This window comes from Dermacentor variabilis, chromosome 4, assembly GCF_050947875.1.
Source record: "Dermacentor variabilis isolate Ectoservices chromosome 4, ASM5094787v1, whole genome shotgun sequence".
In the NCBI taxonomy this organism is placed as follows: domain Eukaryota; kingdom Metazoa; phylum Arthropoda; class Arachnida; order Ixodida; family Ixodidae; genus Dermacentor; species Dermacentor variabilis.
The window spans coordinates 60,653,380-60,678,557 of record NC_134571.1 but is presented as its reverse complement, the minus strand read 5'-3'; the positions used below and the strand labels follow the sequence as shown (position 1 = coordinate 60,678,557).

General features: G+C 41.3%; 2 protein-coding genes across 8 annotated transcripts in view; one reads left to right on the top strand and one right to left on the bottom strand.

The window, feature by feature from the left end:
- The first annotated feature begins 123 nt into the window (after nucleotides 1-123).
- Nucleotides 124-20,325, top strand: Pgk (phosphoglycerate kinase). 2 transcript variants are annotated; one of them, XM_075689257.1, is made up of 12 exons: nucleotides 124-388; nucleotides 815-865; nucleotides 927-1,079; nucleotides 1,304-1,448; nucleotides 1,952-2,055; nucleotides 2,579-2,698; nucleotides 3,112-3,226; nucleotides 3,302-3,481; nucleotides 4,103-4,179; nucleotides 4,795-4,895; nucleotides 6,808-6,906; nucleotides 11,882-20,325. In XM_075689257.1, exons 1-12 carry the CDS (start codon nucleotides 327-329, stop codon nucleotides 12,055-12,057), a joined length of 1,383 nt encoding a protein of 460 aa, XP_075545372.1. In that variant the 5' UTR covers nucleotides 124-326; the 3' UTR covers nucleotides 12,058-20,325. The 2 variants fall into 2 exon arrangements, with proteins under 2 accessions (XP_075545372.1, XP_075545373.1); XM_075689258.1 differs by lacking the exon at nucleotides 11,882-20,325 and adding an exon at nucleotides 8,173-8,423.
- Nucleotides 19,397-25,178, bottom strand: part of HERC2 (E3 ubiquitin-protein ligase HERC2) — a 181,397-nt gene continuing 175,615 nt past the window's right edge. For all 6 annotated transcript variants that reach the window (XM_075689247.1, XM_075689251.1, XM_075689248.1 and 3 more), the window contains exons 72-74: nucleotides 23,953-24,058; nucleotides 22,482-22,694; nucleotides 19,397-21,124 (exon numbers count right to left, since the gene is read on the bottom strand). In XM_075689247.1, the coding sequence (XP_075545362.1) occupies nucleotides 20,792-21,124; nucleotides 22,482-22,694; nucleotides 23,953-24,058 (652 nt within the window). In that variant the 3' untranslated portion in view covers nucleotides 19,397-20,791. The remainder of the gene's footprint in view (nucleotides 21,125-22,481; nucleotides 22,695-23,952; nucleotides 24,059-25,178) is intronic.

Here is a 25,178-nt window from a genome sequence, read left to right as displayed (position 1 = left end):
AAGGGGGAGAAGCTCGAAGTAAAGAAAATATAGGATAACCTAATGTTTCTGGTTTACTGACGGACGGACAATATGCATTTACTTCAGTTTTAATCAATGGAGCCTAGCAGTTTGCTCCTGTTAAGTATTTATAGCTTGAAAACGCAGTTCACGCGAACTCGAAGCTTAGCACGCTACGTGAGTCTCATCAGCCGGTCCAGCCGCCAAGGATCATCCTGCGAAAAGCGAAACCAAGCATAGCAGAGGCAGTGCTCGGCTGCCCCTTCACACCCACTGCAACCTTTCTTCGAACAAAGGTCACCCGTGGCTCGTGCCCCTCGCTAAATATGAGCTTTAAGAAACTCGGAGTGAAGGAATTGGACGTCAAGGACAAGAGAGTCATCATTAGGTGAATTTACTGTCCAGTTTCTAGGCGAATTAACATATTAAGCATTTAAATTAGGCTGCTGACTTCGCCAACGTCCGAGCCGCGCTACCGGCAAATGTCAAAGGGTTCGCGTTTGCGCGTATCTATGCTTTAAGACACCATTTTTTGTGTGAATAGTAGTGTGATCTCATGTTTTTTAACAATTTTAAGATCCAGAATTGCCATCGGTTGCAAATATCTTGCATAAGATGAATGAATTATAAACGATTATTTCAAGCATCAGTGCTTGGAGATGTGCACGTACGGGTCGTTTACCGACAGCTCCTGCTCGATTTCTGCCGTTGCGAAGGCTCTGTAGTTTAAGTGACCTTCCGCAACCTTGAGCTCCCATCGGTCGCCTTGCATGTATGAAATTTTCGATCTGACCCAAAGCGATTATCTTTTCAGAGTTGACTTCAACGTCCCACTAAAGGATGGAAAAATTACAAATAACCAGAGGTATGCGTTTTCGCAATCACACTGCTGCAACGGTAGCTGGATCAGTAATTTTACTTTTCAGAATTGTGGCAGCTCTGGACACCATCAAGTACGTTCTAGATAAAGGCGCAAAATCCGTGGTGTTGATGAGCCACTTGGGCCGTCCGGATGGCCATGTTGACATGAAGTTCACTCTCGCCCCTGTTGCCGAGGAACTGAAGCAATTGCTGAAAAGGTGAGTGTGGTACGACTGAAGGTTGTAATGCATATATTGCGCGTTTGCAACTTTAATTGCAGGTAACGCGATCACAACAATGACGGTAGTCGACCGCTGTGCATGATCTTCCCATTTGCGCTGCTTGCAATTGATCTGTCTAGTGGAGTTAAATGTAATTAACGCGAGCGATGCGTGCGAGCGTGCGCCCGGTGTGACATTTGTTTAGTTCATGTGTAACGCAGAGATATCAAGTTCCTGCCAGACTGTGTGGGACCCGAGACTGAAAAGGCGTGTGCCAATCCACCGCATGGTTCTGTCTTTTTACTGGAGAACCTGAGGTTTCACGTAGAGGAGGAAGGAAAGGGAGTCGACGCAAATGGACAAAAGGTACCCGTCAGAGTGAAGTTGAGCACCTGCTTGGCTACTAAAACCTACACATTACATGGTTATTGCCAATTGGTAGACAGTTTATGATCTGTATATTATCACTGCATTGTAAAAGCTACAGTTGTTTCTACAGTTCCATTTGTATAATGTAATTGTTCTTTATGCAGAACACTCAATGTTGATCACCGATAGGTTGTGTGGATGTACAGTGCAAATAAAGCAACATTAAAAAAAGAAGGTTGCATCACTCGTCATTACAATAACATGTGTACTTCCACAGTAACACAGCTTGCGGCCAGGAAGTGGTGTATTGCGAAGCTTTATTTCTTTTTCAATTTTAGTGACGATGTACTAGTTATGTTTCCACTTGTTTCTCACGGAGTTGATTCCAGTTTCGTTTAATTAAAACTTGTCTCGCCTTGAGTCCCACTGCACAGTTTTCACTCACTCTAGCTGCCATTTATCGCAAGTTCCCTGTAGGTGATTACAATTTGTCTTTGTAGATCAAGGCATCTCATGAGGCAACAGCTGCTTTTCAAGCATCCCTGACTAAACTTGGTGATGTCTTTGTCAACGATGCATTTGGGACTGCTCATCGAGCTCACAGGTATTTTCTTAAGTTAGCATGTTGCACGGTATATTGCATGCGTAAATTTTTAAGGTGTCTTGTTTATATTTAAAGCTTGTTATAGAGATTTGTTGATTATAACAAAAAACAATAATAAAGTTGTTTTGTGTGCTGGCTGTATCAACATTGCACATATGCGTGCAATTTCATTTTATGCAACCTCAGAAGTTGTTTTGCAACATGCTGTGGTTGCTTAGTGGCTATGGTGTTGGGCTGCTAAGCACGAGGTCGCGGGATCGAACCCTAGCCACGGCAACAGCATTTCAATGGAGGCGAAATGCGAAAACACCCGTGTACTTAGATTTAGGTGCACGTTAAAGGACCCCAGGTGGTCCAAATTTCCGGAGTCCCCCACTATGGCGTGCCTCATAATCAGAAAGTGGTTTTGGCACGTAAAACCCCATAATTTAATTTTTAGAAGCTGTTTTGCTTTCCCAGATTTGGTATTACTAGATGTGCTTTTAGGGCTTTCACATATAACATTTAGTGTCATATTACGCAGCTCCATGGTTGGAATCAAACATGACAAGAGGGCTGCTGGTCTCCTGATGAAGAAGGAGCTGGACTATTTCAGTAAAGCATTAGATAACCCTGCACGCCCTTTCCTGGCCATCTTGGGAGGGTAAGTTCGGCCTTGCCTGGACCTGAAATTTCTGATGCAATATTTTTTGGTGTTTATAATGAGAGCTTATTGAGCTAGTCTGTTGGTCATGTCTCTTGTGACAAGCTTTAAACATAGAATTCCCCAAAATCGCCCCCCAACCATCGTCCCCCTCACGCCCTCTAGCTCATTGATGAAGTGCTTTCTTTCATCCAAAATAGAAAATTATGTTCTGCCCCGCTCCCTCCTCCTCCCAATGGGAAAGTCCTATCGCTGCCCATGAAATGAGTACTTGCTTCCTTGTTGTCCTTTTTTTTTTTCTTATTGAGCTCTTCATTCCACGTTTACTTCTGCTGTATCTTTGTAGAAAGTCAGCTCGCACATCTGCCAGCTTAAGATATTGCATGTTGTGGCTATTTTGTGTCTCTTTCTAGAGCCAAGGTGAAGGACAAGATTCAGCTCATTGAAAATCTGTTGGACAAGGTTAATGAAATGATAATTGGTGGAGGAATGGCATTCACTTTCTTGAAGGTTACAGAAAACATGGAGGTACTGTGTTCAGCTAACATTTCCTGCCTGCTTTTGTGCTATTACTGTGTTATACAACTTCTTTGTCCTCTACAGATTGGAAGCTCTCTGTTCGATAGCGATGGAGCAGGCATTGTCAACAAGCTGTTAGAGAAAGCAAAGAAGAACAATGTTCAGATTCATCTCCCTGTTGACTTCGTCACAGGTGATAAGTTTGATGAGCATGCAACCGTTGGAAAGGGCACTGTGAAGACTGGAGTGCCACATGGCTGTATGGTTAGTGTTTGTTTCAGTGTTGTTTTCTTTTGGCTTTCTTCTTTCTGAAACTCGTACACAGTTGATGCTCTTTCCACCATTATTTGTTTCTTTTTGAAAACTGAAAGCATGCCAAGCTTGATGTTGTATGTGCTATGCCAGGTGGTGTAGCTAGGATACAATCAGTGTTTTATGAGAGAAGTCGAGCTACATATTGGAACTTCAGTTAAGAAGCAGATTTGTGGATTCGAAAGCACCTCCACCAAAACACATCCTTAAGTTGTGAAAACATTGATGTTGCATAATGTATCATGATTTTGGCTTCTAGCGCGAAGTGAAACACGGACACAGAAAGGAGCAGACAGGACGAGCGCTCGTCCTGTCTGCTCCTTTCTGTGTCCGTGTTTCACTTCGCGCTAGAAGCCAAAATAATGTTACCGTACCAACTCGCCCAACTGTCTATCCTTTTGCATAATGTATACAAAAAAAGTAACAGTGAAATAACAACAAAGGTGGTGCTTATGGTTCTTGTAGCTTATCACATTTGTAAATGTCTAGTCCTTATCTTGCCTTATTTTTATTCAGAACAACTTTTACCCAGTGTGTGGTGCATGTGCCCAAATGAAAATTTCCTTTTAACAGGGCCTGGATGTGGGTCCTGAGAGCACAGCCAAATTCCAAGAGGCGGTGAGGAGGGCCAAGACAGTTGTGTGGAATGGGTATGTTTGTACTTTATATTTGTTAGTTGGTGCAATCTCTGTGATCAAACATCCCTAATGCTATTCAAAAGCACTATACGAAATGGTGAATGAAACACTTGCGTGTCATTATATTTCATAACTTGCTGGAAGTTTTCTACTTGATCTGTGTGTTTGTGTGCGTGCATGTGTGTGTGTGTGTGTGTGTGTGTGTGTGTGAAATAGAGAACAAAAGGATTTTGACTTAATCCATGAGATTGCAATACTTAGACGTGCAAATGGAAACAAGCAATTTCTCATTTCTTCGAACATCTGATGACAAGGTAATAGTACAGGCAGTAGCAAAGCACTTCAATTCAAACAAGAATGCATGGACCAAGTGTGATTCATCATATCCTTCCCATTTTCTTGGTTGACCTTTTACATAGTGAAAATTAAAAACTGATACTTGTCTATTATGTTGATGTGTTAGTATTACTTCTGCAATTACAAAGACCATTACAAACGAAGTAAAGTTATATTACATTGTGTATGTCAGGAATATTACCAGCAATTTTGCAGTGTTGTGACAGTTCATATACAGTGTCGAATGGGGAGGTATTCTAAACCTTTTATTTTTTTTTTTAATTCTTTCAGCCCCATGGGTGTGTTTGAGTGGGATCATTTTGCCTCTGGTACCAAAGGTGTCATGGATGCTGTTGTTGAGGTTACCAAGAAGGGAACCATTACAATCATTGGTGAGCTGCTAGTCATTCTACAGGATTAGGCAGTCATGTATACTATAAGGACTATGACTGAGATCTGAATGTTGTGTACTTTATAGTCAATTTACGAAAAATTTTAATGCTTTTGTCACCTTGGTGCATTTTCACTGTCTTAGTCACCAACTTTACAGGACATTTTACCCAATTTCAATTTCCACTTCTGCACGAACATTTCCTGAAGAATGATGTTCCATTCACATCAACAGAAAAACAAATATAGTGAAATAATGATAATTCTAAACCTCTTATTTCAAATTGACGGATGATTCAAGCTGTTCTGTTGGTGCCGACAAAGTCCTATATACTTGAATAGAGACAAACTCCTGCGAATTTGAACTCTTAAAAACCACGCAACGGCTATTTAACAATTTCTCACTCTCATGGACCGCTCTTTAGGTTTGGCACGCCCTCCTCCAGCTTAAAGGAGGCAGGAAGGAGACGAGGGCGGTGATATGGGCTTGTTGGTTGGTCATCATAGAAAGGTACCTTGATAGCGCAAGAAAACTAGGACAGCAGAAAAAACAAATATGAGGACAAGCACTAACTATCAACGAAAATTTACTTCTGGGATTGTTCGTACTTATACACCCAACCAACCACGTGCAGAGCGATATCAACCATGAAGATAAACATATGTGATGGCATGAAAACAATTAAAACCAGTATGTTTTAGCGCATGCACTTTAGCGCACACATTGTCACATTACTCCACTCGATCGCATAATCTCCAACGTTGGGCATGCTAGAGGAAGGTGCACTTCAAGCCACTATCTTTCTCGGCTCACCCTTGGGCGTTTTCCCTCATACCTACAGCAAACGGTGCATGAGGTGCGGTCTTATTGCACTTGGACTTTATACGGAACCTAGGCTTCTTCCGGCACATGTCATTGTATGCTGATAGAGTAAGAATAAGACTTTCAATGCAAGCCCAGTGATGGTTTTGGTATTGCACACTGTACCGCAAAATTGATCGGCCGCTATATCTAAGGGGCTCTCCTTAGTTTGAAGTCTGTTTTATTCGAATAAATGTCTGGTCCCGTTGGTGTTCGAATTAACGAGATTCTACTGTATACAAAAGACTACATGTAAATAATGTGCACAGTATACAGTCCAGTATTGTATATGCCAAGATAACACTTCATAATCGCTCGCACCCGTGAAAATAAAAATGTTTGAAACATGTTGCATACATTTTGGGCTGCTAATTAAATCTGTGCCATGAAATTAATTTGCACCAAATTGAAAGCACTAAAATACAGACATCTGGGTACTTGCCAGCAAAACTGCCATGTAGCAGTTTGCTGGCAAAAGCCCACTCTTACCATGAGAGGAGGCTCGGTAAGCTGGCAATGATGCCAAAATTAAATATGGGAGGCAATCCCACTTTGGAAGTCACTGCACCAAGTTGCTGTGACATCAGAAACTTTGATGGTGCCTGCTCAGGCCTAGCTTTCTTTTTTTTAAGTTGATAAATATGGACTAAGGTGGCCATGGCACTCTAAAGAAACTAATAACTGAACTTGGAAACTTTAAAAAAAATTTTACTGAGTCACAACAGCTGAATACAAAAAAAAAAACTAAATTTCTGACATCACACTTATGTTTTGCACAGGTACAAAATTAAAAAAAAAATTTACCGAGTCACAACAGCTGAATACAAAAAAAACTAAATTTCTGACATCACACTTATGTTTTGCACAGGTGCAAAATTAAAAAAAGAAAATGGAACTTTGACTTTCATTTTTTTTTATAATCAACTTGTAACTGTAGAATCAACAAAAGTATACTTTTTAATTTTACATTATCAATCTAGACCTGTTCAGTGTTTCTCTTTTGTGCACCTTTAAGTCTCCAACTCACCTCTGACACTTGCTGCAAAACACAGGTGGTGGTGACACTGCAACTTGCTGTGCCAAGTGGAACACTGAGGATAAAGTCAGTCATGTCAGCACTGGTGGTGGAGCCAGCCTTGAGCTCCTGGAAGGTAAGTCTAGTACCTACATCTGCCTCCACTTTCTGTAGTTGACCAAGAGTAACATTCAGCAGCACTTTATGGACTTCCCCAAATCTTGTCTAATGACGCAACAAATATGACATGTCTGGAAGAAAAATTAGATTGCAATAAAGAATCCACTCTTTCCTTTTACTTGTATTTGCTGGAAACACCCGTGCTCTTCATTATAACTGGCACTTTGGCTTGGGTATAGTTTATAGTTTAATGTTCATTGACAAAAAGAAAAATTGTCTCCAGGCTCTAGAGTTGACACTAATAGCATTCGCACAGTTAGTCTTAGTGCACACGTACTGGGGCCGTTCCATGATTTCATTTTGATACCATTCTGTGAAGGAGTACATTTACCTAGGTCATTTACTCACGGGGGTCTGATCATGAGAAGGAAATTTACAGAAGAATAAAAATGGATTGGAGCGGATTCTGCACATTGTCAGATTCTGACTGGAAGTTTACCATTATCATTGAAAAGAAAGGTGTACAATCAATGCATTCTACCAATGTTAACATATGGGGCAGAAACTTAAGGAGACTGACAAAGAAGCTCAAAAACAAGTTAACAACCGTGCAAAGAGTGATGGAACGAAGAATGTTAGGCATAACACTAAGAGACAGGAAGAGAGCAGTGTGGATCAGAGAGGAAACAGGGATAGCCGATATTCTAATTGACATTAAGAGAAAGAAATGGAGCTTGGCGGGATATGTAATGCATAGGTTAGATAACCGGTGGACCGTTAGGGTTACAGAACGGGTTCCAAGAGGAGAAGGGTGGCACAGTCGAGGACGGCAGAAGTATGAAATTAAGAAATTCACAAATGCTAGTTGGAATCTGTTGGTGCAGGACAGGGGTAATTGAAGATGGCGGGGAGAGGCTTTCATCCCGCAGTGGACATAAAACAGGCTGATGATGATTATGATGACTACGGGAACTCCGAAAATGTTTCTCACAAAATCGGGTAACAGGTTCTTCAATAAACTACAATAGTGACGGCCGAGGTTAATCGGCACCCACAGAAATTAGTGTGTGAAAGAATGCTTACCACCTGGGGCAAAAGGTACTGATAGGCTGTATGTGCCAGCGATTTCTTTGTGACTATTGGTTCATAAACATTTCTCAAAACTGGCTGCTTGAATGGAAAAGGCATTATTAGCTATGCTTTGCACAGCTTAAGAGTTCCATTTCAACAGAAAGTCTCTTTCTTTCTTTTTTCTCACGAAATTTCATTTCCCATTTTGCAGGGAAAGTTCTGCCTGGCGTTGCAGCCCTGTCAGATGCCTAAAAACTGCAGTTCCCGCTTTTCTCAGCTGCCAGCCTATTGCCATTGTGTGTGGTGTAGCAGAGAGACCAAAGCAAGCTCTGCACAGAGCGCAAGAGTGCAGAGGTCCTCCGAAGTTGCTTAGGTGTGGCGTTTATTGGCTTTGTGAACGTGCGGAAAATCCATTGTGTTCGTGTTCCATTTCTGTATGTCAAATAAAAGCTCTCAAGTGCACTGCTTTTATTATTATTTTAAGCTGGTTGCTACCACTTGGCAAGACCATTGAGTACAGGAAGTTGAAAGAGCAGTACCACTTCATTCACTTACTTCTCACATTTCATAAGCTTGCTATGTGATCAACTGAAACAGAGAAAGATATTGTTATAGTATCACTAAAGTTACTGTGCACTAACTGCATTCAGAACATGCTGGGAAGACAATACGGTCAAGCATCATGACGACGAAGCTGCATCCAACTACCTTTGTTATATCCAAATTTGTTATACTTAGGTATTTGCTACATGCTGCAATTGGCGAAAAACATTTTATATTTACTTTATTATAGCTAATAAAACGTCATGTCCGTGTTCGTTATTTCAAGGTTTGACTGTAATAAGGAATGATATCGGCATTGAGGGCTCCATGCCCTGTACTCATTGGTTTGCAATAGGGGCTGCTTTTGAGCTGGTTTGTTCGTATCAAAAACAGCATGACACAAAGCTGGTTGCTTGCCTTTGTTATTTTTGTATTATGTTCTGCTGTTTTGATTGATTCATTTGCTTGCTTCGCTGCACAAAAGGTTGGGCAGAAATATCAGAAACGTAGCATTGCAGTGGCAGCATGTGCTTGCTTTTGTTCGCTCTTGTGCTAAAGGAGGCCAGACGGAAATATGTGCTTGTCTAGCTTGGCTTCTACATTATTCGAACATTCTGAATTACTTGCCTATGTTTGTGCACAGCTTCCTAAGCAATTGTGCACCATTTCTTATTCTATTCCTGCAGTTCTTTTGCTTTTTGCAAAATTTAACCCTCGGTGCATGCTCCTAAAGTGCTTAAAGAGAAAAGCTTTAAGCAAGACACCTTCACAATGGCAACGCGTGCAGTGTTTAAGTTCACCTCACAAAGCCCAAATTTCTTTTCCACACTACAGAAAAGTAGAACTTGATCACTTTTATTTCTGGCCCTGTAGAGTAAAAAATTATTTTACTGAAAGATCAGTACGACAACTAATTATTGCTTTGCTGAACTATCCGGAACAGAAACTTGGCTCCATCGTATCAGAACCACTAATGTAGTTTTGGGGCGTTTCTGTCAGCATTTTGGGGTATTAGGCTCAATGTATCGATACATTGGGCTTTTGAGTTGAATAAGTGCAAATTCTCCAAGCGTTACAAAAAGATTCGTTCAAGCTTGCGAAAAAATTTAGGAATGAGGATGTTGCACCTGAATATGCCCCCATAAATTTCCAAATGTTATGAAGTGTAGTGGGATGTCTAACAATAGTGAGTTCCAAATGTGCATTCTCTTTCCATGGGAGCTTATAAGTTCTGGTAAGATACATTAGTCAGTGAAGACCATGTAGTAGCTCTCTTTATGCAAGCATTCGTGATTAAAGGTGTAAAACAAGATTGTTGCTTCAAAAGGCATGCCATTTTAGATGAAATGTGCATCATCCAAATTCAATTCAATTCAATCCGAATATGGACACACCTGGGTCATTTCATGCGAAACATCCCAGGGCCTAAAAGTGACTATCTCCGATTCTACTGGAAAATATTGGGCAAGTTGGTGATCTCCGATTCTACTGGAAAATATTAGGCAAGGTGTTGATTGTGTGAATGAGCTTTTGCCAAAGTATCTCTCTCCTGAAAAAAAATTCTATAATGTAAGCGCTCTTTGAAGTTCCCACAAAGAAGCAAAAGTTGGTTGGAGGTAAAAGTTTTTCAATAAAGTGTGAAACTAGGTACGATTAGAAGTTGCATTTTATGATATTCCGCTACTGTGATTCTTGCATGTGATGTGATAGGTAAACACATTTATAAATTTCCCACGATTAATTGGCTCAGTAAAGAAGTTCAACAATTTTACATTTTCACAAATTTTTCGGACATTGTTAAAGTTTCAACCACAATATTTATTGCTATTTTTTCCTGTTGCTTTAGTTTAGGCTAAAAATGATGTTAGACAATCAAATTAAGTAGTTTTCCAGAAAATTACTTCTGAAGTTGCCAAAAAAGTCACTTTTTGACAATGTTCAGATTGAAATTAAGCATTAAGGCCCTCCAAATAAAGATATGTGAGATAGCTCATTATTTGCACCAACCTTTCAGCTTGTGATCTAGAGAGAGAGAGAGAGTAAACTTTATAGAAGAGAGCACATGAGTGTAGTGGGTGCATTTTAATTGGAGTAAATTTTGTTTGAAGAGAAAATAAAATTTTTAAGTCCACAACCAATATTGCCTGTAGGCACTCCTGAACTCTGTCTCTGAGCAAGCCAAACAAGAATTTTCTTCAATTCAAACTTTTCACTTCTACGAGCTGCAATAGGAAGTAGCAGTAAACTGACTGGTGAGAGATGAATAGTCTAATTATACTTGCATGCTACATTCAGGCTGTTCTGTGTAGGTCTTGGGAGGAAGCTTTAGCTCCGGCCCAACTCTAACACTGCCTGTTAAAATACACGTAAAATGCAGAAACGCTTTTCTGAGATAACCCCTGGACCGATCTTAACAAAATTTGTTGCATTTGAAAGAGAAAGGTAAATTATAGTGACGTTTGGAAGTGGAGTTTCAATTTAGGGCCTGAAATTTGTTAAAAGAATTTTCAAAAATTCGGAAGTTCTAAAAAAATAGAAGCACTAAGTTTACAAATCAATAGCTCTACATCAAGAACATATATCGCAGTTCTGTAAACGCCATTCATTAGACCTTCAGAGGGGACAAATTCGATATGTCAATTTATATCTTACGTGAATGTGTTAAGTTGTGTACAAGGGTTCTGCAAAAGCTGTATTTCCATATTACACAATTTTTAGAGATTCATTTGTTACATATCAATTTTGTCCACTTTAGATGTACTATTAGATGCAATTCACATAATTGTGATATAATTTTTCACTGCTGAGTTAAGAGTCGTAAACTTCATAGTTTCGTTTTCTGAAAATTTGCTATTTTTACCAACATTTAATACAAAAATTAACAAACTAAATCAAGAATTCGAAACCAACAGTTACTAGATTTTAAGCTTTTATTTTAAATGCGACAAACGTCAAATTTGGTGCAGTGATCGCCGAGAAATACAAATTTTTGTATTGCGTATATTTGGATAGGAGCACCCGAGCTAAAGCTTCCTTTCAACAGGGACTACAAAATGGTGCCACCGACCCATTTGCCATGAAAGTGTCTGGGTCACATGTTCATCTTTATAGCTGTTCTGCCTGTACATCTGTGAGAATTCAACTGGGTCTGTTGCAAGTATAATAACTTATAGCTCTATTTCAATCTACATTTAATTCAACTTCACATGATTCAAAGTTCCAACGGTTCAGCGAAAAATCTGTGGCTCCTAGATGTTTACAGTGCATCAGCCATACTCAGATAGTATTTTAAATGCACATGGCATAGTAAAGCCTTCTTTAGTGGCACCGGAAACCATTAACTGTCCAAGCAAATTGTAATTCTTGGTGATTTTCAGGCAAGGTCCTCCCTGGTGTTGCCTACCTTTCCGATGCCTCTGGGGCAGGAGGTGGTTGCGGCTGTTGCTTCAACCCCGTGGCTGTGGCTAAGCGCTACCCAGCTCAGACAGCAGTGGTTTTGCTTGTCAGCATGGGCGTGATAATGGCCATCTACAGGGCTCGTCGTCAGCGATGAAACAACTGATGCAACCTTGATATGCTTGCAGTGCTTGCCAGCGTCTTGACACAACTTAGCGATAATTATTTTGGAAGGAATCGGCAGCTTACACTGCATTTTTTTTTAACATTTGTTTCTATCCAAACAAGCAACACACTGTCACCTTGAAAGCGGTTGGTGTACTTCAGCAAGAGTAAAGCCCAGGAAGACATTGAAGGGCACTTCAAAGGATGTCTTGGTAACACTTGATAACAAAACTACTCTGATAATTTCCAATGCTTCTTATAAATTGCTGCAAGATTTTTCAGCTTGGTTTATTGATGGTGAACAGTAAAAAATGTAAAGCAGATGCATTGGAATCTTATGGGAAGTGAACTGACAACAGTGTACCACAAAATATCACTAGGAGACTTTAGAAAGTGGTCAGAAATATTTCATAAATTAAATTTTATTGGTTAAACATAAAGGGCTGAATTTAGAATACAAGTTTAGTTTGACACCTTATGAACAAATTACTGCAAGCAAATTATTGAACTCTTATATTGATAAACCTAATGCAATAGCAACAGCTGTTCACTCTGCAAGTGCTCTTCAATGCAAAAAAGATTGCTGTACCTTGAGCACATTCCATGCCTTGATTTGTGTGCATACACCTGCATCTTCCAAGTACTCAAAACATTACTTATAGTTTGTTTCATGTTCAGTGGGCAGTCTGAAATGCTAGATCAGCCTTTTGCACAGCCTTTGAGGTGGTTGCAGATCTGCACTGCAAAATGGGTAGAGTGCAACATTTGTATGACTACATAGTTTAAGCAGCTGCCACTGTGAGCTGTGTGCATTTGCAACTGAAATATAACATCACCTATTTAATTAAGGACGCAGGAATATATGGACATTACTGTGATTTTAGGTAACATCTCGATGTGGCTTACGCACGTACACCTTGATATAACGAAGTCGGTAAAATCGGCAATTTGCTACATTATAGCAAAATTTAGCTGTATTGAAATTCAATGTTTTATGCGAATAAGTACAGTTGCCTATCGACTGTCAGGAAAAGTGCCAGCAGCAGGGAGCGAATTCTTTGTCTGCCTCTCACTTCAGTGCATCTCCAAAACTCGAGATAACGCAACCTGCAGCACTAAATGTGCAGAAAGACAGCGCACAATGCCATGCCATCTGAAATTTCGTTATATTGAAATCGTGTATAAATGCAGTTCATTATTTGAGGTTCAAAATAGTGTTCTTGGACTAGAAGGTAGAAAAATGAAATACTTCGTTATATTTGTAATGTCATTATATTGGAGTTTGTTAAAACAAGAGTTAATTGTAGTTGCAACGTATGAATCGGCTATTCCATATAGCACCACAAGTCTGAATTTGTACGGCATGAAGCTCTTGGAGTGACAGATTTATGCGACTACTACATCGCTTCCATAGTACATTGTCTGCTACTACTTATGAAATGGAGTACAGGTATGTTGTCTACCATGAACATGAGCAGAGACATTTAATTACTGAGTTAGCTTGCTAAGATGAGACACTGAACTGAACTTCCATATACTTTATAGTGTGACACGATGTCAGCGTTTGCAATTGCCATAGCAGCTGAATTGACAGGTCTAACACTTGCATGCGAGTGGGTCATGAAGAGCACCATGTTGATAGCACACTATGTAAGAAAATGAGGGTCTTGTAGGTTACCTAAAGCAGTAACCTTAATCCAAGATCGGCTTTGAAGATGATAACCATGCCTGCATAACTGTGCCTTTAGCTTTGGCAATGTGTGCAATTGGGATGTATGTATTAATGCAAATACTTCATTGTGTCGCAACACAAACCCCTGCAAGAAAGGTGCTTTATAAACTGTCAAATTTCATTAGAGAATATTCACACTGCATATATGGGTGATAGATTTAACTGCTTGTCGATGAGCATAATTTGGGCATTAAGTGCAACTGTATGGAACCAAAGCTCAGTTCAATATTTTAAGCCAGTTTTGTCCATATTATTGTATTAGCAAATTTAATTATAGAACGACTATTTGTACTATGCCTAGTCAAAATACATCGCAGGGCTATTTTCACCTTTTACTTTGGTTCCATACAGTGCACAACACAGGCCTCACAGCACACATGTAATACACATATACGCACCAAGCTGCAAATACATTCACAAGGGAAAATATAACTACAGATCCACACATGTAAACACACTAAGCTCCACTAAAATGAAAAAGAAAAGCAACATATTTTGGTATCTGTAGGAAGCACGTAAAAAAAAAAGGGATACTCTGCAAGCATGCTTAGCTGATCTTTATGTACTACAACCATGCCTGCTGCAGCTGAAAGCATTCAGTGATCTGAAACAAAACTTGAAGCAATAGTTATTACTGGCCATGTTTGCAGGCTGGAGGGAGAGGGGCATGCAGGAAATACTTTTTCACGCAGGCACTAAGTACTATACCAGTGAATCTTAAATCAACCCTGAGCAAACCTTAATACTGAATATAACGAACTTCTCGCATTAATTTGTGGGTACCTTCAGCACACTTCTGTTTGATAGGGTAACATCTCAAATCGAGGATGCATCGTGTTCACCGAGTACTGCTCCCTCACAAAGGAAGCTAGAATAGTGTTGTGCTGGAACAATAGTAGGAGGTCATAAAGCGATGCAGTCATTTAGGAGAGAAAGCAACCACCATCAGTGAAAACACAATGTATTTTGTCTTGTTTGATTGGTAAGTAGAGTGCTTGGCGTTAGTTATATTAATTCAGCCACATTTTATGTGGAATGAATAAAGTTTTGATTAATTAGGTGATGGTGTATAAAGTAGAGTTCTATTAATTCGACTCCTGTTAATTCTATTTTTCGATTAATTCGATCCAGACCGAAGGTCCCAGCCAGTGCCGATGCATTTCTACAGCAAGCATTCATTACTTCGATCCCGAAATCGGCCTTCACCGGATAGTTAGAACTTGACCAGTCAGTACGCACGTGCCTGACCCCCATGCATCTCTTTAATGGCAGCGTCTGTCTCGGCAATAGTTATGGGACGGTGAATGCGTTGGACACATGCCACCTCCCGTAAAAAACACCTATTTTCGGCCTGCCCTAGGAATATCTTCAAGCAAATGGGCCGAGCATTGCCCGCGCGGTGCAATAGAACACAATACCAAAACCGCCTTCGCGGCGTTTGTATACTTTACCGCATAACAAGAGTATATTCCGCAGAAGCTGACTTTAGAGAACCGACCACCATTGTGCAACACACATTAAACCCCCGCCCCCCCTTTGTTTTACCAAACAATTTTCATTACTAAAACTCGAGTTCGCGTTAGATTTCTGCATAGTTTTAAGTGCTGTAATGTCACTTCTACGCTAGTTTTCTGCTCTGTACAGATCAAGTAGGTGTGCGTTTGATTCGGGGGCCTTTTCCCATTAGAATTGGTGAAAATGCTACCAAATGAACCAACAGTGTGTTTCAATTTTTAGACCGCAGCTCCTAGGCGCCCATGCCTGTGTTGATCGTCGGCTTCCTCAGCGTAACCGAGCGAACGAGCACAGCAGGGGATGAAAGACGGCGATATATAGTGAGGAGGAAAGCGTAGGAGGAGGGTGTAGTGCAACCATGAAGTGGAAAGCGAAGGAGGAGGGTATGGCGAAAGTGTGAGAAGAAAGGCGTAGCGCCGCACAAGACGTGCTCTGCGGCGTAGACCGCTACGAGATAGCACCAGAGTGGCGCGCCGTTTAAAACCAACACCCTCTATTAAGGCCTTATGGGTGTACCCTCTCCCCTTGAGCTACGTCACGCAAAAGAGGGCCACATAGAAGTTCCGTGCAGCGCGCTACTACCCACGAAACACAGAACCTCTTAAAAACTTCTTGAAATGGCTACAAACGGCTATTTAAAGCTACGAGCGGCCGCACCTGTGTTGAAAATGAGACGTGGGCGACCGAGTGGGCGACGATGGCAATAACAATTCAATTAGTTCCGGAAACCCTCCCGCTCCTTGGATAGATTAGGGGTTAGAAATGTCCTGGCATGCTGCGACATGCTTCCGAGCGCACTTTTTTTATGGACATGAACCGTGCATGTAGTCTGTGCGTGTGCTGCGATTGCGGTTGTGTCCAGCAAGCCTTCATTGCTGCGGAATGTGGATTACGTTCATGCCAGGATATGCCTAATAATTTAGTGCTTCATGTCCAATTGCTGGAGCAATTAAAAATAGGGGCCGAAAAATCATGCGTTCATGTTTGCGCAAGATCAATGACAGAATATTGGGTGCCAATACTAAGGCAAAGAAGAGAATCTCAAGCTGGAATTCTGCGGAATAAAGCGGCTGTTTCTTCGTAAATAGTTGCACGAATGTTTTGTATCTCCATTGCTAAACTCATTTGAGGTGTTGTAAATATTTGTACTGGCGTGACTGTACACAATAATACCTCGAAAATGAAATTATTCGTTTAGAGCCTAACCTAGACTGGAATAAATACATGTGTCCCGAATGTGAAGAAGGGCACACTAGTGAAGTTGTCATGAGATATGTGTGCAGTGCTACCATTTTGTTGAACTTCTGTGGTCACATGAACGGCAAGCTCTTTGACACCGACGATAAATCAAGGCAAAGAAGCTACTCTGAAGAAGAGGGCAGGCAGCTCTGTAACTTTTCAATATAAGCCATACTTCCTGTCATCATTTACTTGAAATTCGTTCTCAATCCTAAGGTTGAACAATTTCATTTTTTATGGACGGGTTTTTTAATAATGCAGCGCGTAAATAGTTTTGCATAAATAAAATAATCTTGGAACACCCTCTGTTCTCTGCGGGCCATGTGCTCAACTATGCCTAAAAGAAAACAATAACTGCGCTCTGGTTAACGTTTCCCATAAGGGCGCGATCCCTTCATTCAACCCGTATCCCCGAGCACGCCGCCGGCCTCTTCTCCGTGACGTCACTTGCTAAGCGCTCAGACCTTCTCTTGCCTAAGTGGTGCTGCTAAAACCCCTTGATAATTTGGTAGTAGCGACACTCTCCTCCTCGCAGTGCTTTCCTCCTCGATTCTCCTCGCGCAGCGGCTGCACGCGCTGCGCACGGCATGCTTTTTTTCCTTGGCTCTCGTGGACGGGCCGCAGCATTCGATGTAAGCACATAATTTTAGGGCCAGTTGCACGCCCCAGTGGTGTAGAAAATTTTGGAAAATGGCAATAACAGCATCGAGAATGCTGAAGGTAACCTTTATGAGGAGGTTGGTTTCTTCTTAAAGCTGTATGAATGGGGCATACGGATATAAAAGGAGCTTTGAGGCGAGTGCTATACTTCAGACGTTTTTTCTGTCACATGATAAGATGATTTACTTTGTGCATCTGCTCTAGTATTGCTTGCGGCACATCCTTCTGTGTTTGGCTTTTTCTTTCCTGCCTGTGCGCACATGTGCACTGCAGGTATTACTATTTGGCGTGCCTTCCTGTAATTAATTATTCATAAGTGTATTGTCCATCTATGCGTTTGTCTTCTCAGTGTGAAAGTAGCTTTTGTGCTGTGGTCTCTAAACTGAACAGGACGGTTGTGCGATTTCAGTGCGAGCAAGCATGCGCAATCATGCAAACACCTCCTGCACATTGCCTGTATCCACGAGAAAGCCAAATAATAATTATCACCCACTCATGTGTGCGTGGCAGCCCAATTCAAAGTATATTCAAGAACTGAAAAAATATGATGTGTGGGCTAGCTAGTGCTCATCACACGCAACACCATGGGTATACTTGCCATTAATTTTTTTCAGTGCCTGCATTCATTGTACCTAAGTGACTGAGGCACACATCAAAGTAAGCTGGAAAGAAGGCTCCTCTACAAGCTGCTATTTCGATTTTCAGTAAAACAGGCAACGGATCCTAACAATCACGAAAAGTGTGTTAGAGAGGTTGCATCTTTGCACATAATTGTTCACAGCTGAAAGCAGAAACTATATTGCTGCATTTCCAACTGAATAACAGTTGACAAAATGCGAGGTGATTGAGTCCCAGCAGAATATTCAGCATACCAAGGACAACCCCATTTTTATGCAACATACAAATTGTCACAGCAAAAACGCTCATGAGCAAGCCAGAATAAATAAATAAGTGCAGCATTTGGGGATGCTTTGATACGAGCCATAAGAAAGGCGCCTTACCTTACTAACAACACTGTTCTTTTTTGGAACAAAGTTCTTTTGGCCAGTGTTGTGCAGCCACTACATTTTGCGCAAGCCGTCGCGCTTTCCTTGTGGTAACACAAAAAGAATGCAGAAACTCTGCTGGAGTTGTTCAAGTATGCATAAGCATACCCCCAAATTTAAGTTGGCCCGCATGCAAATTTAAGTGGCCAAGAAGTCTGCCAACTGCCAAATTTAACTTGGCCCACCCCCAGATATCATATATGGAAACAAAGCGCTGCATGAGCCGAGGTGTGTCTGCGGCGGCCTGCTGTGAATTGCACCCATTTGTCACCCACAAACTGCCTATTGCGATCTCCCAATTAGCGAGGCAGTCGCACCACACTTAACTCCATTTGCAACGTGCCGCACGAGACAGATTGTCCGCACCAGACAATATATCGCAAAATGAAAACACGTATAGAGCTGCACTTAAATTTCGCATTAGGGAGTATCATTATCAGCAAATTTTTTTCCTGCACCTTGTTTAATTGGAGCTGCTGGATCATTTGATCAATTTTGTCAGTCCCATCAGGGTCGAATTAACGGAAGTGTACTGTAATATGTACATTTGAAGGTCAGCTAAAAGTGTCAGGCGAGGATGAAGTGCATAAAAATAAAGGTTATTTCTTATTTGAACAAGTTTCCTGTCAAGCTTTCCGATACGCTGTCGCCAGTATGGCAATATGCTTGTTCATGCACCACGTGAGCATGTTTGCACAAATGGTAGCTGTCCATGCACAAGCTAATAGTACTGCAGGTTCAATACATTAAATCGGGCATTGGCCAAAGCTTTTGTGAGGTTGTCTTTTTAGCACTAGCTGATTGTTTTCTTTCCTATACCTTGCAACAATCAACACAAGAGAAGTTAATCAGCCCTATGTGACATTTGAGGTTATATTGATCAAAAAACATTCTGTTCAATCTTGCGACACTTCTACATCTCTAACAATTATTAAGACCAATTGACAAACAACATGCTTTGCATTTAAGTATCAATGGGTCCAAATTTCATGTGCATTAACAGTGCTAGTAAAAGCTGTCACGTGTGTCCCCCAGCCTTGTATGTTGTGCCCATTTAATAAAGAAATAATTTCCTGTGTATGTAATATATTTCTGCAAATGCTTTTTCTTCTGCACTTACTATTTGAAAATTCCACAAGTACTTGTCAAGCAACAATTTATTTATGCATAAACCATATACATAAAGCACATGACACACAATGTGTGAAACATGCTACAATAAGCACAGCACACAGATCAAACAAAGCCCAGTAGTCTTCTGCCGGGTCAAACCGTAAACACTGATGGACATACTGCAGCCATTCAATGAATTGGTACAGCTCTGCTGCGCACATTTGGTCACCACATGACACACACAGCTGCATTGAAATCACCATGAAATAAACAAAAATGTAGTATTCACAAATGAGATCAGTGTCGGACAGCAACAAAATAAAATCTGAAAGCCTGCTTGCACCGGACCTTAGAGACTCTATGAAATGTAATGTACATCACAGTAGCAGCTTGAAATTGCTGACGTAAAGCTTAAAGCATTCATGTTCACTATAAAATGAGCTTCTGAATGTAACTTAAAAAAAGATGGCGATGTGCAGTAACTGTGCATGATTCATTACTGCCACATGTATGGAAAGAGCTAAAAGAGAAAACCAGGTCACACCTTGTTCTGAACTTGCATGAACGAGTCGGAAAAGGCATCTACAGCAATAGACGTTCTCGGCAGCATTGCAGTCGTGTACTTTTTTGCAAATTCCAGGAGATAATAAACAGTCGTTCTCTGCTGTTGTGCAACACCATCAATCACTGTGAAGCTAAATTTAGCTTTGCCACAATCTTTCCAGAGAACATGACATGGGATGGCTTAGCAAATACAGTATGTTGTGGCTATAGGAGAGCCCAGTATAAATGGCTCTTCCAGTAAAACTGCTGACTCATTCGTGCTCAATATTTTAGCAGAGGTGACACTTTGTGGTACATTCTAACAGCATGCTTGCAAACAGTACTCGACCCCCACCTCCCCTTTTCTCCATATTATTCAGAATAAATCGGCAGCACAAGTCACCTGTGGCAATGGCCGTTCAAAAAACTTTTCTCGCACAGCTGTGTCTAACTGCAGTGGGATGCTGAACTGCCCATCAGAAAAGGTGATGGGATGCAAAGTGGTTTTGCCTTCCAATGACAGAGCGCTCCATTGTTCCGCCTGCTGTGAAAATTTGTTTCTTGTTGACCTTCGCCACAGATGTGTGTTTCTAATGTACTGTGGATGGAGTGAGCAAGTACTGATTCTAAACATGCTACTAAACAAAATGCACCAGAAAATGTCACCTCTGTGCAAATTCAAGCACAAATGAGCCAGCAGTTTCACTAAGAGAGCTGTTTACACTGACTGCATTATTGGTGCAATATTATGTACTTAAAATAATGTTCGGATTACTTTCTTCAGCCTCTCCCTTTTCTCACTTGCTACTCAGTAGCATGCATTTGCAAGCGAGAAATCACTGCAAATACATCAACTGGATTGCAATTGCTAATAACTGTCAGACCTCGCTGCTGCACTCATCAGAGGCACCTCCCAGGGACTCGACAGCAGCCCCCTCACTGTCGCTCGTTGCAAGGCCTTCCTCCATGGCCAAGTGTGGCATATCATCCACAAACTGGGCAGCGCCACAACTTGCCAGGTCCACGTCATCTTCAGCACCAAGGGCCACACGAGCATAGTCATCAGTGTCGATTGACTTGCAAAAGTGGATTGCATACTTCAGTTTTTCGCGGAGCACAGCACGGCAGGAATAACGTGGCATTTTCAAGAGGAAGAAGCAGGTGTAGCTCTCGGGAAGGAAATGATCTGCAGGACTGTACTTGTCCAGAACCTGCAAAAAGAACAACAATCATGCTTATGTAATGCAGGGTAAAGTGCTACTACTACTACTATAACAAAGCAAGAAACTAAAATCTTCTTGCATAAAACTGCAACTGGTGGGACTTGAATAAAGAGAAAATCAGACATCCACCCGTTCGTAGCAATTGCTACAAAGGAAACCCGTATGGGTTCCTCGAAAGAAAAGCCTCTTTAATGAATATAGAAAAGAATTTTCTCTTTATTCATTACTTCTCTCCACCTTGCGGGTTTCCGCAGAACTACTACGTCAAACTGATGGGACTTGTGGTAGCAAATTAAGGCCTCCCTGGCACATATTGCTACTGACCTATGTGTTCCAGCTCATCACTCATGACTTCAGGTGCATGTTGACAAACTTCTGCTAGCAAAGTGCAGGTATGTTACCTACACTTCTTGGTAAGACTTATACATTTACTGCAGCATGATATTGTGGTGCTACCTAAGATGTAATCTGCAAATGACAGATGTTGCCTCCAAGGTTTCAGTGCACACAGTTGCGTCTTTTCCCACCTCTTTTTAATGTGGTTACACATATGACACACAAAAGGCTTTAGAAAAGATTACATGAACCAGTGCAAACAAGTATAGCTTGCATGGCAAGAAAAAGCATCAGAAAGCCTCCCTATGAATAACGCCATAAAACAAATACACTGATATTACACCTTTGGGGAGGGGCTTTGTTTGAGCGGGTTGTTTAACTGTTAAACAAGACTGGTAGTTAAATCAAAATGTAGGCTTTCGTCAATAAAGAAAGGACCACCAAACAAGAAAATATGCATGCAAGTTGGTCATAAAGCACTGTAGGCACCCTGCTTACAGTGAAATGTATCGCATTTTTGTCTGGATATTAAAACGTTCCATCATCAGCAATAACATTTCACTTTCCTTAGTGCTCAAATAGCTAGATCATTATGTGGGAGCGATGGGCATCATGAGGCAAGAATGCACAAATAGTGAACTTCGTGACGTGCAGAGTTGCCACCATACAAAAGCTATGTGGCCTCTGAAGTTCTGGTAGCTGAGTAGAAATGTCCCATCAAGTTTTGCAAATCTTAGAAGCAAAACATTTGTTGGGGGTACATTTCTTGCTCATTGAGCTGCACAATGTCATTCCACTGTCAGCTGTCAGTGTTTCACGTATTGAGCACCACAGGCATGCAGGGGAGAACTTGAAGACAGAAAGAAATCTGCTATTTTTGCCAGTTGCATGATTAGGTGGCTATGACAATGAACTTTCTACGTCTCTTCAATGAAGGCCTTGAAATATCAGTTGTACAAGCCCTTTAAGTTTGAAGAGACCCAAGACCCTCAGTGGGACAGGTGCTGACCTGGAGCACAAAGTCCCTGCCTCGGAAGTCTGCGATGGCTCTGGGTAGTCTAGTACGTCCCCATACAAAGCGCAGAAATAGAGACCGTTCTGCATTAGTGAACTCCTCCATGACATCCCAGAACCACTGCACCAGCAGACTGTCGGGCTCCACACCCTTGTATGTAGCCACAGCTTTTAGTAGTTGTATTGGAATGTCGGGGCTTCCGCAAACCTGTAACAAAGTGGTAGATGCCTGTCATGTTCACCAGAAGGAAACTAAGCAACATACAGGAGATGTATTTTCCTCAGGTGATGATTGAATTACAGTAATCTGTGACTCAAACTTGAAATGCAGTCAAAGAAGAATACTGCAGTGGATGACTAGAAGTAACTTTGCCTACCTAACATAAAAAATATATATATATATATATATATGTATATATATATATATATATTAGTTGCACCAAAACTTTAGTAAATGGGTGCTGCTTCACTTCATCCCTTTCATATTACAGCTGCTGAGGCAAGAATTTGAGCAGGCAGCTTCGTGGCCAGCACTAGAATGAGCAGCAATTACTCTACCATAAATACCACAACGAAGCACTTGGGATGAATTTCTTACGCACATTATTTTCACTATGGTGTTACCTGGCATCAATGCATCCATCAAGATATGCAATGTCTACACTGCTAAAATGGCTGGAATGTGCACCATAGGGTTTCTGCTTTAGTCCCCAACCTCAAAGTACAAATTTTGGAAGGAATTGAAGCAACGCTATTATGCACTCTAAAATGGACATGCACAGTTGAATATAGCTACACATTCTTAACAGTCTTGGCTTGGGTGGTGCCAAGTCAAGGCTACGTTAGATGTGCATTCAATGTTAGTTGCTGTATAACTTCTTGCACAAGGTGGGCACTTCCACACTTTACCCTATCCCACATTTAACCCTTTAAGGACAGAACACGAACTCAGCTCATCAAGTGCACACTTACAAAGAAGTACAAACCACCAAGACCAGCTCGCCTCGTGCATTCTTTTTTCATGCAGGCCTGAAGACGATATGAGCTCCTGTGTGGCTCTGTGCTTCTTTCAGATTGTGTGCATTTATTTTGTGCTTGTTGTAAATAACATTAGATGGTGCAAGGAACTGTTGAAGGGTGAAGTTAGGAGCATAAACTCGCATCTTTGGAGTGAAGCCCACTCTGTTAAAAAGTGTAAAAGAAATTTTTTTTAGTAAGCATCTTCTTCATAGAAATTTTTCACACGGGCTTGCTTTATATGGTAAGAATTGTTTGCAGGCAGGAAAAAGATACTCAGTCTTCCTGGCAAACTCTTCTTTTCATTTATTTTTACCGTCTTTAAGGGGTTAATTATACAAGCAGTGCATCGACCTTTAGACCTATTACTCTAAGAAGGTATGGCTAAATAAAGCTTTATATTGTTTGTTAGGATCAACAATCACATGCATGAAAGTTAAATGCCTCACCATGGTTTCCAGTTCTTGGCCGGTAAATAAAGAAAGCATTGGAACAGGAATGACCTTTGACATGCCCTCTCTCACAGCTGCCACTTGTTCGTCAAACTCGTGCAACCTGCAAACAAACAAGCCACAAATATTAGATACGCAACGTTCCTACATCAACGACTTTAGAAATCTTGTGCTGAGGATACGTTTCCAGGCTTACAAGCCTTTTGGGTATGATCAGCCCAGAAGCTGCACAGCTGTACTTTACCTTTACCATACTTTTTTTTCATTTACTAATTTTACCGCTATGACTTTTCTTCAAAACTCCTACTCACTTAAAGGAGCCCTTACCCACTTTTTATTGAAGTTGAGAAATGCAATTGAAGTCACATTAGACTACTTCAGAAATACTTTGCTGCAAAAAGTTCTTCAATGTGTTCAGCAGAAGTGTGGTTATTGGCAATCAAACATACCATTCGCGGTGCTTCTGCTCCTTTTTCAATGATTTGCACTGCAAATGCTACGGTGGGGCAGGGTATGCCCACAATGCTCTGCCTACTGAATATCACCATGACATTCAGTTCAAATTTGATTTTGGATGTGCACGTAGATGCCACTACAGTAGAACATTGTTGATATGTTCCCATTACGTAAATTTTACCGGCGCCAACGTTCACAATCGAGAACACAGTAATTGACCTAACAGAGTTCCCCTCATTTTTGACCAGTTCATACACTCCCAGAAAACACTATTTTCCAGCATTGACACTTAGCACGTCACCAAAATGCAATCATATGATACGTTTTCCGGCCGCCAGATCCCGTGTAAAAAAGAAAATGCACGAGGCATGCGCGACTGAGGACTGTACATAGCTGCCTGCTGCAGCAGCTTCACCGCACTACTCGTCAGCCAGTCTCACTTAAAAACGCCGGTGCGCACTCAGTTTCTCACTTCAGTGCCAGCAAGTCCTCTCCGGGGTCGTCGCACGTGGAATTTACAGCTACCACTGCTAATCCTGCTGCGATAAGCATCTTCACTTATCTGTTTCACAGTGCGTGGTGCCGTAGAAACAATTTTAATCACGGTGTAAGAATAGGCCATGGTTTTAATAGACGATAACCGAAACGCGCCGCCGTTCCCTGCTGCAGACTGCGATTGTTTACGTATTCTGGCCGCTAGATCCCATGTGAACAAGAAAAGGCGCGAGGTGCATGCAACTGAGAACAGCATATAGCCGCCCGTCTCA

Excerpts from the sequence above, each read along its gene's own strand:
- Pgk (XM_075689257.1), top strand. The coding sequence starts at position 327 with ATGAGCTTTAAGAAACTCGGAGTGAAGGAATTGGACGTCAAGGACAAG. Across the intron at positions 389-814 it reads GACAAGAGAGTCATCATTAG|AGTTGACTTCAACGTCCCAC; the intron begins GTGAATTTACTG and ends TTATCTTTTCAG. Across the intron at positions 4,180-4,794 it reads AAGACAGTTGTGTGGAATGG|CCCCATGGGTGTGTTTGAGT; the intron begins GTATGTTTGTAC and ends TAATTCTTTCAG.